General features: G+C 39.0%; 1 protein-coding gene across 16 annotated transcripts in view; it reads right to left on the bottom strand.

The window, feature by feature from the left end:
• Mctp1 (multiple C2 and transmembrane domain containing 1) overlaps positions 1-17,927 on the bottom strand; it is a 694,629-nt gene that overhangs the window by 330,988 nt on the left and 345,714 nt on the right. For 15 of the 16 annotated variants that reach the window (XM_039102152.2, XM_039102154.2, XM_063281693.1 and 12 more), the window contains one exon: positions 8,599-8,741. In XM_039102152.2, coding sequence (XP_038958080.1) covers positions 8,599-8,741 — 143 coding nt within the window. Of the gene's footprint in view, positions 1-8,598; positions 8,742-9,877; positions 10,331-17,927 lie in introns of those variants that run through there. The other variant, XM_063281700.1, reaches the window with a different exon arrangement.

Here is a 17,927-nt window from a genome sequence, read left to right as displayed (position 1 = left end):
CAGATATTTATAACAAGCTGTCCCAACAATTGATTGATGACATCAATATGGTCTATCAGTCAGTAAAGGATCTTCAAGATCAAGTTGACTCCCTGGTGAAAGTCATCCTCTAAAATAGATGAGGTCTTGATTTACTAACTGCAGATAAGGGAGGTGTCTGCTTGGTTTTACAGGGGGAAATGTTGCTTCTATACAAATAAGTCTGGAATCGTCTGAGACCAGATCAAAAAACACCAAGAAGACCTAGAAAAGAGATGTCAAGAACTCTTCACCAACCCCATGTAGAGTGCCTGGAATGGAGTCTTCCCTTCCTTGGGCCATTGTTTGTCCTGCTTATATTACTGTTATTGGGACCCCTTCTCTTTAACAAACTTATGAGCTTTATTAGACAGAAGATTGACTCCCTGGAATCCAAACCTCTACAAATTCATTATCACAGACTTGATTTGGCTGACAGAGACCTGACTGAGCCCTATGATGATCTGCCTCCTTTAGGAGCAGCATAAAACTCAGATTTGTGTTTGCTTGTACCAGTGTGGGTACCTGCAAGGGGTGCAAGACTAAATACTGCAAGGGGAGGACCCTGTTGTCTGTCTCTGAGTCCCCTGAGAAGTAAACCTACATAGAGCTTGGTGTTAATCTCTCACTTGGTCAGATTTCACAGATAAGACTTCTGTCAAGATCACTAAGACAAAAATTCCTCTCCTCCCCCAAAAGACACCAATTCTGCACAAAGTGCTGGAAGGATCAGGTCAATGCTTCCCCACTCTAGTTAATGCCCATTTATCCTCGCAATGCAAGCAACCCTGGCTGCTTACTGGCCTCATAAAAACAGTCAAAAAAGGGAGGAGGTCCAAGAGCCAAGCCCACTTATATACCCTTTGGTTCAGAAATGTTCTCAGGAATGTTTCAGGCCCACTTATACATCCCCTGTTTCTGGGAAACCTAGCCAGTTATCTGTTCTTATCAGTATTCCTGCAACTTGTGGTTTATGGTCACAGGAACTAAAAGAACAATGGGAGGGTGGTGACAGTGATGAATTGGTCTTGGACCCAGTGTGGCTTTCCCACTTGCTTGTCTTTATAAGCCACTGCCTTGTAATAAAGTTTGAGAACTTGAACAGACTGCGACTTGCTCTCCTTCTTTGCATCTCCTGTCCCTTATTCTTTTATCCCCTCCTCAGGTTCCCACTTATCCCCCACAGGCCAGGGCACAAAATAATAGTGGGAGACTTCAATACCCTACTCTCACCAATAGACAAATACTGAAAATGGAAACTAAACAGAGACACAGTGAAACTAACAGAAGTTATGAACCAAATGGATCTAACAGATATCTATAGAACATTTCACCCTAAAGCAAAAGAATATAACTTTATCTCAGTATCTCATGATACTTTTCTCCAAAATTGACCGTATATTCAGACACAAAACAAGCCTCAACAGATAAAAGAAGAATGAAAGTTTCATTCTATCAGATCACCACAGAATGAGACTGTTCTTCAATAATAACAAAAACACCAGAAAGCCCACATACTCATGGAACTGAATAAACTCTCTACTCAATGATAACTTGGTCAGGGATGAAATAAAGAAATTAAAGACTTTCTAGAATTTAAAGAAAATGAAGGCTCATCATACCCAAACTTATGGGACACAATGAAAGCAGCAGTAAGCAAAAAATTCATAGCATTGGGTACCTTCATAAAAAAATTGGAGAGACCCTACACTAGCAACTTAATAGCACATCTGAGAGCTCTATAACAGAAAGAAGCAAACACACCCAAGAATAGACAGTAGGAAATAACCAAACTCAGGGCTGAAATCAACCAATTAGAAACAAAGAGAAACATACAAAAAAATAAACAAAACTAAGAGGTTGTTCTTTGAGAAAACCAACAAGATAGGTAAACCCTTAGTCAAACTGAAAAGGGGCACAAAGACAGTATTTATATTAACAAAATCAGAAATGAAAAGGGAAACATAACAACAGAAACTGAGGAAATTCAAAAAAACATCAGATCCTACTATAAAAGCCAATATTCAATAAAAATGGAAAATCCAGATGAAATGGATGACTTTCTAGACAGATACCAGCTTCCAAAGTTAAATAAGGACCAGATAAATGATCAGGATGATATTTTCTAGTTTTATTCACTTGTCTACGAATTTTATGAAGTCATTATTTTTAATGGCTGAATAAAACTCCATTGTATAACATGTCTACCACATTTTCTGTATCCATTCTTCTATTGAAGGACATCTTGGTTCTTTCCAGCTTCTGGCTATTATAAATAAGGCTGCAATGAACATAGTGGAGCACGTGTCTTTTTTATATGTTGGAGCACCTTTTGGGTATATGCCCAGGAGTGGTATATCTGGGTCCTCAGTAGTTCAATGTCCAATTTTCTGAGGAACCCCCAGACTGATTTCCAGAATGGTTGTACCAGTCTGCAATCCCACCAACAATGGAGGAGTGTTCCTCTTTCTCCACATCCTCGCCAGCATCTGCTGTCACCTGAGTTTTTGATCTTAGGTATTCTGACTGTAAGAGGTAGAATCTCAAGGTTGTTTGATTTGCATTTAACGGATGAATAAGGATGTTGAACATTTCTGTAGGTGTTTCTCAGTCATTTGAGAATTCTTTGCTTAGGTCTGTGCCCTATTTGTAATAGGATTATTTGGTTTTCTGGGGTCTAACTTCTTAAATTTTTTGTATATATTAGATATTAGCCCTTTATCGGATGTAGGATTGGTAAAGATCTTTTCCCAATCTGTTGGGTGTCATTTTGTTCTATTGACAGTGTCCTTTGCTTCACAGAAACTTTGCAGTTTTATGAGGTGCCATTTGTCCATTCTTGATCTTAGAGCATAAGCCACTGGTGTTCTGTTCAAGAAAAATTTCCCCTGTGCCTATGTGTTCAAGGCTCTTCTCTACAGTCTCTTCTGTTAGTTTCAGAGCATCTGGTTTTATGTGGAGGTATTTGATCCACTTAGACTAGAGCTCTGTACAAGGCGATAAGGAAGGGATGATTTGCATTCTTCTCCATGCTGACTTTCAGGTGAACCAGCACCATTTGTTGCTACATTTTCCCCACTGGATGGTTTTAGCTCCTTTGTCAAAGTTCAAGTGACCATAGGTGTGTAGGTTCATTTCTGGGTCTTCAATTCTGTTCCATTGATCTACTTGCCTGTCTCTGTACCAATACAAGGCAGTTTATATCAGGATTGGTCTATAATACAACTTGAGGTCAGGGATGGTGATTACCCCAGAAATTCTTTTATTGTTGAAGATAGTTTTCTCTATCTTGGGTTTTTTGTTATTCCAAATGAATTTGTAAATTGCTCTTTCTAATTCTATGAAGAATTGAGTTGGAGTTTGGATGGGGATTGCATTAATGCTTTTGGCAAGATGACTATTTTTACTATAATAATCCCGCCAATCCATGAGGATAGGAGGTGTTTCCATCTTCTGAGAGCTTCTTCAAATTCTTTCTTCAGAGACTTGAAGTTCTTTTCATACAGTTCTTTTCCTTGCTTGGTTAGAATCACACTGAGGTATTTTATGTTATTTCTGACTATTATGAATGGTGTTGTTTTCCTAATTTCTTTCTCAGCCTGTTTATCCTTTGAGTAGAGGAAGGCTACTGATTTGTTTGAGTTAATTTTATATTCTCCACTTTGCTGAAGTTGTTTATCAGTTTAGGAATTTTCTGGTGAAATTTTTGAGGTCACTTAAGTATACTATTCTATCATCTGCAAATAGTGATACTTTGACTTCTTCCTTTCCAATTTGTATCCGTTTGACCTCTACTGGATTTTGTTGTGTGATAATACCATGACCACGTTTGGGGAGAGAAAAGCTTTATTTCAGTAACTTTTTTACATCTCAATTTGTTGCTTAGGGAGGTCAGGTCTGAACTGAAGCAGAAACCATGGAAGGAAGTTGCTCAGTGATGCTGCTCTCTCCCTTACATAGACAAATCTGCTTCACTTAATACTATCCAGAGTTGGTTGGTCCTTCTCAAAACAAAACAATCATCTATCAAGACAATTCCTCACAAACATTGGTACTGACAAGCTAGCTGGGGAAATTTCAGAGGTGGTTTCCTCTTCCCTAGTAGCTCTAAATGGTGTGAAGGTGACATGGAGAGACTCAACTAAAAGTCATACATTGAAGATCTGTGTGGGAGGGAAATGGACACCTACTAAACCACTATATGAGACTTAGGGCTCATGTGGCAGGAATGACAATTTAGAGAAAGTAATGCTTTAAAGCCTCTGATGGCAAAAGTAGAGAAAGGATTGCACAACAAATAGACATCCAGAACACAGGCACAACAAAAAAAAAATATGCATCTAGAAATAGACTAAAGGGAATCTGGGTACCAAAATAAAATTAGGAAATACGGCTTTTTCAATGGCTCAGGTTGCAATTCTTTAAGTTCCTTAAGAACATCTTTAATTTCTTTACTTTCTATAACTAAATAAGATGAGAGAAAAGCCTCTTTATATCATATCTGGAGGTAATAAACTACTTTTGCCTAACCCCTTTTATCATTGCCCTTTTCATTAGTAAAAGAAAGGACCTGGCTTGTAACTAGGAGTGATACATCTTAAAACAGCATAATTTATTTTCATCTCAGTGCCCCTGATAAACTATTTATTTTTTGAAAATGTAAAAGACAAAAAGGTGAGACACCCATACCACCCCTCTATGCAAGGTGGAGTAGCTGAAGCCACTGTGATGATCAAGTAATGATGGAGTGATGGGAAATACAGAAAAACAGAATTGTGTGCCTGCTCTGCAGAGAGGTAGAACTGGAGATGGGATGCCAGTGTTGGGTGAAAGAGAGGGCTGAAGTTCACATGTTGAGCAGTAGGGTCAGTAGAATAGTATACAACATCCTGGAGCTTATAAAGACACAGACTCACCCTCTTGAACATGCCTGGCTGCTATAGGATCACTCTGGCTTTGAACAAGGCCAGAGGAAACATACGCTTTCTGGATTGGACCTCCTCAAAGGACTACAGTGGTCTGTAATGCCATTAGAAGCTATGTTGGAGTCTGTGGTCCAAGTTACTGCCTTAGGCCACAATGAAGTCTGAGATCCACATGGACTTAGTCTGTGGCACTGCCTAATGCCTTCGTGATATCCTCAGGCTTTGCTGCCTCCAGTGGCCATTTTGATGTGAGTAACATGTGTAGCCACCTGATGTCATAACGAGGCCTAAGATCTGTGCAGCTGCCAAGGGCCATGAGTGGGAGTGGGTAGGGGGTCCAGATAAAAACAAAGGCTATGTTGATATATATAGCCCATTTTACAACTGAAGGCAATGCAGATGTCTGTGGTCTAGGCTGCTTCCTGAGCTGGCCTCAACCCTCACTAGTAAGAGCCTGGTGGAGGCCCAGCTGACCAACCCAGCTGCCAACTAGGCCCAGACCCAGTGCTTTGAGTTGGCCCACTCCAATATCTACCCCATCTATAAGCTGCAAGAGTGCTTGAAGGGGCAGTGCTGAGGGGTCATAGCTGAAGGATCTCCATGACCTTGGCCAACAGCAGGATACCCAAGAGAAGTCTCGGCAAGGGTCCAATATTAACTGTGTAGCAAAGGCTAGAAACCTTAAACCAGACTAACTACTCATTGTAATGAACATTTTCAAGTAATGGTGCTTAGCAAAAGGAATAGTGTGGGGCACAGGGAAGCTCCCAATGCCACTATGCAGAACAGATTTATAATAGAGAAACAGGAAAGACAGAGAAGCTGAATGGTAAGTGCATGGTAGAATTGGAGATGCAACACTGTGCAGGTATGAGAGGTTTATAGAGAGGTCGGCGAGATTTTTTTTTTTTTAATTTTTAATTTTTTTTTTTTTTGGTGTGTTGTGGGGGTGGTGGTGGGGGTTGCTAAAAGGCTATCCTGGAACATGGAAGATGGTTGTCAGTAAAATGCTTATCATATAAGCACAAGATCCTAATTTCAGATCCTTAAAGGCTGTGTGGAGAAAAAGCTGGTGCACCTTGCCTGGGCAACACAGTGGATCTAGCCCTGATGGTGAAGGCACAAATGAGCCAGCCCTGAGGGCGTGAGAGCAGGTAGAGCTGCCCTAGCCCCTCATAAACTGCTGCACTTAGGAAAGTAGAATAGCTGGAAGGAGATCTGATAAGGATCCAATATTGATGGTGTCACAGAAGCCAGAGATCTCTCACCAGATTAATGACTTCATTGCAATAAACAGTAGCAAGAGAAGGTGTGTGGACAGAGAGATGTACTGTGGGACACAATGTGACACACTACATATTCTACAATGAGATGTTTTCTATGCTTTTGTGGTGTGTGTGTGTGTGTGTGTGTGTGTGTGTGTGTGTGTGTGTGTGTGTGTTTTATTTGTGAAGGGAGGCTGCAAGGGTGAAGGTTGGGACAGGGAGATGATGGGGACTGGATTCAAAACTCACAAAGAATAAATAAAACATTTTTTAAAAGTTGGAGAGCAAATGAACAACATGCTGGTTGCCACATAAATCATCTGCAAACATTCACGGACTTGACACCCATACTTATATATACATATGAACCCCATAATTTCCTTTTAACAAAATTTGGCTTAATTCTTCTTGATTGGCCTAAACTGAAACTTCAATAGATGTCCACAGACTACATGACTCCAGAAAAACATGAGTGGGGCTCTGAAGACTGTAGGGCACACAGACATATATACTCCTAAAATAAATTAATCAACTATCTTTAAATAAAGAAAAAGTAAAACCTCTCCCAAATGATTCAATATTGTAGAATGAACAAATAGTAAGTTTCCTTATTATACAATGGATTTCTTTGCAGTTGCTAGTTTCTTGATAGCTTTTTGCTATCTTCTTATCTTATAAGTATCTTCTTATACTTAACATGTTCAGTATTCTCCTCCAGTACTAAGGCTTTGGTTTTGTTGTTGTTGTTCTTTAGAGACAGGCCTTTGCAATCACCCTTGATAGCCTAGAGCTTACTACGGAAACAAGTCTGGCCTCAAGTTTGAAGTGATGCTTCTATTCCACCTCCCAAGTGCTGCCACACACACCAATCCCACTGTCTTGCCTACGGACCTTCCCCCCCCCACCCCCCCGCTCATTTACATGGAATGTTTTCAAGGCCCAGTGATTCTATTACCTTTATTGTAGTTCATACATGGTCTCCTGAGCTGGAGCAGAAGATTCCTCATTCTGTCCTTACCAGATCTCATTTATTGGAAGGCATAGGCCTTTTTGATACCATTACAGACCATAAGTTTCTTTCCTTTTTATTAATTTGATTTTATTTGTTTATTTATATTTGGATGTGTACCTGCTTATGCGTGTGTATGTGAATAGAGCACACATGCACATATTTGCATCTGTATAAGCCAAAGGTTGATGTCAGGAAGCATCTTCTTCAACTTCTCTCTACTGTATGTATGTGTGTGTGTGTGTATGTATGTATGTATGTATGTATGTATGTATGTATATATGTATATATGTATATATGTATGTGCATAGGTATTTATTCTGTCCATCCATCTGTATCTAGTATGTGTTTGAGATATGTTTTTTTTCATTGCAACTGAAGCTTGATGTTTTAGCTAGATTGACTGGCCATTGAGCTCTGGCGATCTGCCTGTCTCTATCCTCATGCACTAGGATGATAAATGCATGTAGCCACTTCTGGCTTTTTATGTGGGGGCTGGAGACCCTATTTAAAGTAATCTTGCTTGGAGAACAAGTGCTGAGTTTCATTTAAAGCAAAGTAGCCTTGTTCGTTTTTGTTGTTTCTGTTTGTTTCTTAAGTGCTTTTCTTTATCATCTACCACCAAAGGAGCCTCAGAAGCTTTCTCAGAATAATGGTCTTTAGATACAACCATGGACAGTAGGCCAGAGCTGGTAGGTATTGAAGATGGCATGTCTTTTGGGTTAACTGGTGCCAACACTGCTAGATTTTGGTTAGTAAAAAAATGTTGGGCTGGAGAGATGGCTCAGTGGTTAAGAGCACCGACTGCTCTTCCAGAGGTCCTGAGTTCAAATCCCAGCAACCACATGGTGGCTCACAACCATCTGTAATGGGATCTGATGCCCTCTTCTGGTGTGTCTGAAGACAGCTACAGTGTACTTACATAATAAATGAATAAATCTTTTAAAAAAATGTTATACTAGTGGGTGAATTTATCCTGTGGTGAGAAGAGAAAGGCTCAGCCCTTATAATTTGTGGACTCCACAAGAAAAATTTAAAAGCCACAATTAAACAAAAAGACAGAATAAAAACCAAAAATGCTGACTTCCTTCATGCTAGACTATTTAGAAACATATTATGCTTTCTTGTGCTCCCAAACTACAATAGATCAGTTGACAGCACAAATCAGGAGATGTGTTTCAAGTCTTCCTAAATGTCTACCCACAGAAATATTTCAAATTGATATGCCTGCCCTCTCTACTTACCGTTCCTTCTCATCTGAAAACTGTTAGCAGTAGTCGTTGGAAAAATGTCTCTTCAGAGATGTGAGAAACAATCATTAACAAACAAAGATTTCTGTGTCTGTTGGATTTCATAGCAGAAAAGCAAAGAAATGGCTTACCTTGATATACAGTGGCTCTCTAAGATGGTCAATGAGCACGCAAGCTTTTTCCTCCCACACAGGATTTAGGTTCTTGTGGATAATTTTACTTCTAAAAACTTCTTTTCTTCCAATTTTAAACTTCACATATGGATCACTGGTCCCTGTTGAAGAGACACATGATCCACATCAGCCATGCCTCTCAGAGGAATTAAAGGCAAATAAGTGAATGGAGACATATCTATCCCATAGGAAAGAGAGATTTCCCTAAGTATTGAAGTAAGACTAAATCACCACCATGGAACTACTTTACTTTCCATGCACAATCCTGCAAACTGGCCTTGACTTTTTTTGGAACAAGATTGCATTCCTGGTGGCAGAACTAATTTCCATTGGACAGGAATTGATAGTCCTGTACCCCATCTCAGTAAGATAGAAGACCTCACCATAGTTTTATTTTCCCTTCCCTAACTGCAGTGGATAAGAATGCTGAACACATTTTCCCATATATGTACTGTCTAGTTGCAGGTGAAGTGTTGAGAATTTTCTATCCTTTTCATTAAAACTCCCTTGACTGAGTTGATTTTTGTTTTTTTAAAGTTATTTGGATTTAGTTCTATCTATCTGTCTGTTTGTCTGTCTGGCTGTCTGGCTGTCTGTCTATTCCGAAATCAAGACCATATGTAAGTAGCAAAGATTTTCCTCCCATTTTACAGACTGTCTTTCTATTATTTACTTGTTCCTCTGATGTGAGCATTTAAACATCATGTAATCCCAGCTGTCAACTCTTGGCTTATATTTGTATTTGACCACAAGATATAATCATTTTTTAATGTAAATAAGTATTGGTCTAATAATATGGTATGATATTAAACTATATTATTTAGGGGTGTAAATACAACAAAATGTTAAAAGTTAAAATGGCTATTACTAATACTAATTATCTACTGAGGACCCAGAGAGGTATAGGCACTGCAGCACATATTTGAAGTACTATTAAAATCCAGTCAACAAAACAACTAGGATCTGGAGAGATATCTCAGTGGTTAAGAACACTAGTTGGACTTGCAGAAAATCCCAGCATCCACATGGTGGCTCACGACCATCTGCAATTCTAGTTCCAGAGGCTCCAATGTCATCCTCTGGCTTTTGTAAATACTATGCACACATACAATACATGTATGCAAGCATAACTGTCATATATACACATGATAAAATGAAATCTTAAAAAATTAAAACCCACCCGTAATCAGACAAACAAAATAACTAAATGAGCAATAACGGAGGAGACAATGATTACCATATTTTAATATCATAATGTCTGACCAGCTCTCTAGCCTTCTTAGTACTTAAGTCTGCATGAGCTCTCCCCTAAAGCAGGCTAGCTCAGCAGCTCTCCGCTGCAACAGACTGCACTCTGCCGTGTCATGAATAGTGGTCACTTTCAGTTGCTCATCAACAAGCCACCTAGGTCATAATATGACTCAATTCTGTGATCTCAGAGATTCTGAGCTACAAGACTCAGATCTAGCACAGTGGAACATCTTACTTCTGCTTAAAGATGTCTGTGTCTGGATGATCCAATGTCCAGAAGTGAGAAATATCTATCTGAATTTAAGATACTTTGAATATGGCTTGTCCCAAAGAAAACCAATATCAATTCAATTTCTATTGTGAGGCTTTAAAAAGGTGAAAAATTTTAAGATTTGTTTAAAATTTTTATTGGATATTTTATTCATTTACCTTTCAAACATTATCCCCTTTCCCAGTTTCCTCTCCAGAACCCCCCTATCCCATCCTCCCTCCCCCTGCTTCTATGATGGTGCTTCCCCATCCACCCGCCTACTCCCACCAACCTGTCTTGACATTTCCCTACACTGGGGCATTGAGCCTTCCCAGGACCATGGGCCTCTCCTCCCATTGATGCCTGACAAGGCCATCCTCTGCTACATGTGCGGCTGGAGCCATGGGTTTCTCCATGTGTACTCTTTGGTTGGTGGTTTAGTCATTGGGAGCTCTGAGGGGTCTGGCTGGTTGATATTGTTCTTACTATAGGTTGCAAACCCCTTCAACTCCTTCAGTCCTTTCTCTAACTCCTCTTGCTCACTCTGATGGTTGGCTGCAAGAATCTGCCTCTGTAATTATCAGGCTCAGGTAGAACCCCTGAGAAGACCGCTGTATCAGGCTCCTGCCAGCCAGCACTTCTTGGCATCCACAGAAGTATCTGGGTTGGGTGGGGCACTCTCTGGAAGGCCTTTCATTCAGACTCTGCTCCAAACATTGTACCAAATTTCTTCTCTTGAGTATTTTAGTCCCCCTTCTAAGAAAGACCAAAGCATCCACAATTTGGTCTTCTTTCTTCTTGAGTACCATATAGTCTGTGATCGGTTTCTTGGGTATTCCTAGTTTTTGGACTAATATCTACTTATCAGTGAGTGCATACCATATGTGTTCTTTTGTAACTGGGTTACCTCACTCAGGATGATATTTTCTAGTTCCATCCATTGCCTAAGAATTTTATGAAGTCATTGTTTTTGATAGCTCAGTAGTATTCCATTGTGTAAATGTACCACATTCTCTGTATCCATTTCTCCGTTGAAGGACATCTGGGTTCTTTACAGCTTCTGGCTATTATAAATAAGACTGCTATGAACACAGTGGAGCATGCGTCTTTGTCATATGTTGGGGCATCATTTGGGTGAATGAACAAGAGTGGTATAGCTGGGTCCTCAGGTAGTGCAATGTCGTTTTCTGAGGAAACTCCAGACTGATTTCCAGAATGGTTGTACCAGTCTGCAATCCCACCAACAATGGAGGAGTGTTTCTCTTTCTTTACAACCTTACCAGCATCTGTTGTCACCTGAGTTTTTGATCTTTGTCACTGTGATTGTCATGAGATAGAATCTCAAGGTTGTTTTGATTTGCATTTTCCTTATAACTAAGGATGTTGAACATTTCTTTAGGTACTTCTTAGCCATTTAGGCAATTCTCAGCTGAGAATTCTTTGTTTAGCTCTGTATACCATTTTTCAATAGGGATGCTCAAGTCACTGGAGTCTAACGTCTTGAGATTTTTGTATATATTGGATATTAGCCCTCTATTGGATGTAGGATTGATAAAGATTTTTTTTCCCAATCTGTTGGTTGTCATTTTGTCCCGTTGACAGTGCCTTGCAGAAGCTTTGCAGTTTTATGAGGTCCCACTTCCCAATTGCTGATCTTAGAGCATAAGCCACTGGTGTTCTGTTCAGGAAAGTTTTTCTTATGCCCATGTGTTCCAGATGCTTCCCCACTTTCTCTTCTATTAGCTTCAGTGTGTCTGGTTTTATGTGGAGGTCTTTGATCCACTTGGACTTAAGCTTTGTACAAGAAAATAAGAAAGATTCAATTTGCATTTTACATGATGACCTCCAGTTGAACCAGCACTATTTGTTGAAAATGCTGCTTTTTTCCATGGATGGTTGTAGCACCTTTGTGAAAGATCAAGTAACCATAGTTTTGTGGGTTCATTTCTGGGTCCCCAATTCTATTCCATTGATCTACCTGCCTATCTGTGTACCAATACCATACAGTGTTTTCACTATTTCTCTGTAATACAGATTGAGGTCAGGGATGGTGATTCCTCCAAAAGTTGTTTTTCTCTATCTTGGGTTTTTTGTTATTCCAAATGAATTTGCAAATTGCTCTTTCTAACTCTATGAAGAATTGAGTTGAAATTTTGATGGGGGTTGCATTGATTCTGTAGATTGCTTTTGGCAAAAGATGGCCATTTTTACTATATTAATCCTACAAATCCATGAGCATGGGAAATCTTTCCATCTTCTAAGATCTTCAATTTTTTTCTTCGGAGACTTGAAGTTCTTGTCATACAGATTTTCCACTTGTTTGGTTAGAGTCACTCCAAGGTATTTTATATTATCTTTGACTATTGTAAAGGGTGTCATTTCCTTAATTTTTTTCTCAGCCTGTTTAACCTTTGAATGGAGGAAGACTACTGGTTTGTTTGGGTTAATTTTTTATATCCAGTTACTTTACTGAAATTGTTTGTCAGATTTAGGAGTTCTCTGTTGAAATTTTTGGGGTCACTTTAAGTATACTATCATATCATCTGCAAGTAGTGATATTTTGACTTCTTCCTTTCCAGTTGTATTTGTTTGACCTCTTTTTGTTGTGTAATTGCTCTGGCTAGGACTTTGAGTACTATATTGAGTAGGTAGGGAGAGAGTGGGCAGCTTTGTCTAGTCCTTGATTTTAGTGGGATGGCTTCAAGTATCTCTCCATTTAGTTTGATGCTGGCTGCTGATTTACTGTATATTGCTTTACTATGATTAGGTATGGGCGTTGAATTCCTGACCTTTCCAAAACTTTTATCATGAAGGGGTGTTGAGTTTTGTCAAATGCAGTCTCGGGATCTAATGAAATGATCAAGTGGTCATTTTTTTTGAGTTTGCTTATATAGTGGATTACATTGATGAATTTCTATATATTGAACCATCCCTGCATCTCAGGGATGGAGCCTACTTGATCATGATGGATGATCACTTTGATGTGTTCTTGGATTTGGTTTGCAAGAATTTTATTGAGTATTTTTGCATGATATTCATAAGTAAAATTGGTCTGAACTTCTCTTTTTTGTTGGGTCTTTCTGTGGTTTAGGAATAAGCATAATTTTGGCTTCATAGAATGATTTCGGTAGTGTTCCTTCTGTTTATATTTTGTGGAATAGTATGAAGGGTATTGGTATTGGGTCTTCTTTGAAGGTCTGATAGAATTCTGCGCTAAAGTTATCTGGTCCTGGGCAGTTTTTGGCGGGGGGCAAGGACTGGGAGCCTTTTAATGACTGCTTCTATTTCTTTAGGGGTTATGGAACTGTTTAGATGGTTTATCTGATCTTGATTGAACTTTGGTACCTGGTATCTGTCTAGAAAATTGCCCATTTCATCCAGATTTCCCAGTTATGTTGAATATAGGCTTTTGCAGTAGGATCTGATAATCTTTATTTCCTCAGTTTCTGTCGTTATGTCTCCCTTTTCATTTCTGATTTTGTTAATTTGGATTCTCTCTCTGTGCCCTCTGGTTAATCTGGCTAAGAGTTTATCTATCTTGCTGATTTTCTCAAAGAACTAGCTCCTGATTTTGTTATTCTTTATATAGCCTATTGTTTTTACTCGGTTGATATCAGCCCTGAGTTTGATTATTTCCTGCCTTCTACTCCTCTTGGGTGTATTTGCTTTTTTTGTTCTAGAGTTTTCAGGTGTGCTGTCAAGCTGCTAGTCTATGCTCTCTCCACTTTATTTTTGGAGGCACTCAGAGCTATGAATTTTTCTCTTAGCATGGCTTCTATTGTGTCCCATAAGTTTGGATATGTTGTGCCTTCATTGTCATTAAACTCTAAAAAGTCCTTAATTTCTTTCTTTATTTCTTCCTTGACCAAGTTATCATCAAGTAGAGCATTGTTCAGCTTCTATGTGTATTTGGGCTTTCTGTTGTTTTTGTTGTTGTTGAAGACCAGCCTTAGTCTGTGGTGATCTGGTAGGATACATGGGATTATTTCAATCTTTCTGAATATTTTGAGGCCTGTTTTGTGACTGATTGTATGGTCAATTTTGGAGAAGGTACCATGAGGTGCTGAGAAGAAGGTAGATTCTTTTGTTTTGGGTTTAAATGTTCTTCAGATACTTATTAACTCCATTTAGTTCATAAATTCTGTTAGTTTCACTGTTTCTCTGTTTAGTTTCTGTTTCCATGCCATTGATGAGATTGGCCTGTTAAAGTCTCCCACTATTATTGTGTGAGGTATAATATGTGCTTTCAGCTTTAGTAAAGTTTCTTTTATGAATGTGGTTGACCTTCCATTTGAGCATAGATGTTCAGAATTGAGAGTTCATCTTGGTAGAATTTTCCTTTGACTGGTATCTTTGTTAATAGTTTTGGTTGAAAGTTGGTTTTATTTAATATTAGAATGGCTACTCCAGCCTGTGTCTTGGGACAATTTGTTAGACTCTGAGGTAGTGTACCTTTTACTCTGAGGTAGTGTCTGTCTTTGTTACTGAGGTGTTCCTATATGAAGCAAAATGCTTGTTCCTGCTTATGTATCCAGTAATTTAGTTTATTGAGAATTGAGCCCATAGATGTTAAGAGATATTAAGGAAAAGTGATTGTTGCTTTCTTTTATTTTTGTTGTGGGAGGTACAATTATGTTTATTATCTTATTTTTGGATTTTTGAAAAAAGATTATATTCTTGCTTTTTTCTAGATTGTACTTTCTCCCCTCATGTTGTAGTTTTTCATATATTATCCTGTGTAGGGCTGGATTTGTGGAATGATATTGTGTAAATTTGGTTTTGTCATGGAATATCTTGGTTATCCATCTGTGTTTATTGAGAATTTTTCTGGGTATAGTAGTCTGGGCTGACACTTTTGCTCTCTTAGGATTTGTATGAGATCTTCCCAGATCTTCTGGATTCTATCCCTAGTGAGAAGTCTGGCATAATTCTGATAGTTCTGCTTTTATATGTTACTTGACCTTTTTCCCTTACTGCTTTCAATATTCTTTCTTTGTTTTGTGCATCAGGTGTTTTAATTATTATGCGACAGGAGAGCTTTCTTTTCTGGTCCAGTCTATTTTAAGTTCTGTAGGCTTCTTGTATGTTTAAGGGCATCTCTTTCTTTAGGTTAGGTAAGTTTTCTTCTATAATTTGTTGAATATATTTACTGACCCTTTCAGTTGGGAATTTTCACTCTCTTTTATAGCCATTATCCTTAGGTTTAATTTTCTCACTGTTCCTGGATTTCCTGGATGTTTTGTGTTAGTGCCTTTTTGCATTTTACATTTTCATGAATGGTTGTGTCAATGTTTTTATGGTACCTTCTGCCCCAAGATTCTTTCTTCTATCTCTTTCATTCTGTTGGTGATTCTTACATTTATGATTCCTGATCTCTTTCCAAAGTTTTCTATCTCTAGATTGTCTCCCTTTGTAATTTTTTTTTTTTGCAATCAGCAAGAGGGTTTATTGTACACAGGATACACAGGTACCTGTGGACGTCTACACAGGTACCTGCAGGCATCTCAGTCAGCTCGGAAGGACTGGCACACCCAGTAAGACCGGGGACAGGTTTTTATAGGACTCTGGGGAGCAGAAGTCTTTGTAATTTTTTATTGTCTCTATTTCCATTTTTAGATCCTGGATGGTTTTGTTCAATTCCTTCACCTGTTTGGTTGTGTTTTCCTGAAATTCTTTAAGTGATTTTTATGTTTGCTCTTTAGGCATTTCTTCCTGTTTACCTGTATTCTCCTGTATTTTTTTTTTTTTTTTTTTTTTTTTTTTTTTTTTTTTACATTTCTTTTTTTTTTTTTTTTTATTAACTTGAGTATTTCTTATATACATTTCGAGTGTTATTCCCTTTCCCGGTTTCCGGGCAAACATCCCCCTCCCTCCTGTATTTTTTTTAAGGGAGTTATTTATGTCCTTCTTAAAATCCTCTATCATCATCATGAGATGTAATTTTAAATCTGAATCTTGCTTTTCTTATGTGTTGGGGTTTCCAGGACTTGTTGTAGTGAAAGAACTGGGTTCTGATGATGCCACATAGTTGTGATTTCTGCTTTTAGGTTCTTGAGCTTTCCTCTTGCCCTCTGGTTATCTCTGGTGTTAATTGGTCTTGCTGTCTCTGACTGCAGACATGTGCCTATGAGCTTGTGATCTTGGGTGTGTCAGGTTTTGGTTCTGGGGAACTGTACCCTCACTAGAGGGTACGGATGGAGGCTAGAAGGATGCTGTCCCCAGTTCCTCTGGGTTTCCTGTGCCCTGTGGTCTCCTGGTAGGTTAGGCTTTGGCCAGTTATTGAAGCAGAAGTGTTTGTTTCACCAATGAACTTAGAAGTGACAGCACCCCCTGAGAGTCCAGCTCTCTCTGGGTAGTATTTGGGCCCAGAGAGCTGTGCCGGTGTTAACTCTGGGTGCAGATGAAGATGGTAAGCAAGATATTTATTATATATGTTCATGTGTATATGTGCGTTTGTGTATTATGATATATGTATATATGTGATGTTTATGTAGGAACTTGTATATATGCATTCATGTGTGCATGTATGTGCCAAGGCACAAGTATGCAGATTAGAATAATTTGTGGGTGTTCGTTTTGCTTTCTACCTTGCTTGAGATAGGGTCTTTTTGTTGTTTGGTCATGTGTATGCCAGGATAGCTTGCCCAGGATTCTTTTGCCCCATCTTCTAGTTCATCTCAGGGACCCTGTGGTTACAGGTGAATGGTGCTATGGGTTCTGGGGATTGCAACTCTGGTCTTCACCTACTGAGAATCTCCCTAGCCCTGCTAGTCTTTAGAGGAGGGGGACTTTAAGAGGTTATCAGATAAGGCCATCATGACAGAGATGTATCAACATTCAGAGCTGCCAGTGTAGAAGTCTATGCTTTCATACACATTATCCAAGGTGAAAACTCTGGCTGCTACTGTGTAGTTTACATGGCCTTGGCATTGTTTTCAGTTTGACTAAACTTTATACAGATTTGTTAGTTTTATAGCTCTCTGACTTCCTTTTCCAGCAAGGGTTCACTTTAGGAAAGCTGCAATTCTTCATCTACTCCCTTAAGATGCAAGTTTTCTTTCTTTTTAATTTTAGTGTGGGTGTGTGTGGGGAGGTGTGTATGTGGAGGTCAGAAGATATGCCTATAGAATTGGCTCTTTCTTCCCACCTTGGTGTGAGTTCTAGGGACAGTCACCAGGTTTGTATGACAAGCACCTACACCAGCTGAGCTATCTTGCTGGCTTAAGAAGCACATTTCTTCCTAGTCTCCCTGAGTCCTAGCAATCCAGGAAATTTTGCCTGGAGAAACAGAGTGTCATTTCTTTGTAATGTGATCAAGAAGTCATAAGGCCAACTGCCATGTGAAAAGGTGTTGAGCATCATTACCATTGGTGAAATTAAAATAAAAATTACCTGGACATAGGAAAACAGGTTGCTACTGAAATGACAAAAACTAACAACTGCTGGCAAGGATGTGGTCAAAGGATCCTTTGCTCATTGTTGGTAGGCATTTGCATAGCCATTATGGAAAATAGTGTAGTAATGGTTCAAAAATTAAATAGACTCAGGTGACAACTCAGTTAGTAACTAACCTGCTTATTTTGCAATCATTTCTCAGAGTTCAACCCTTGAGAAATTTCATTTAAAAAGCCATGTATAGCAGCTTATAATTCCAATATGGGAGAAACACAGAACAGCAAGTCCCTGGAGCTTACTTGACAGCCAATTTAACCTATTGGTCCCAAGCCTCAAAAATGATGGAGACAGAACTTGAGGAATAATAACTGAAGTTGTCCTGTAGCCTACA

Source organism: Rattus norvegicus, chromosome 2, assembly GCF_036323735.1.
Source record: "Rattus norvegicus strain BN/NHsdMcwi chromosome 2, GRCr8, whole genome shotgun sequence".
Taxonomy (NCBI): Eukaryota; Metazoa; Chordata; class Mammalia; order Rodentia; family Muridae; genus Rattus; species Rattus norvegicus.
Note: the sequence above shows the minus strand (reverse complement) of the source record. Positions and strands in the feature narration are given on the sequence as shown.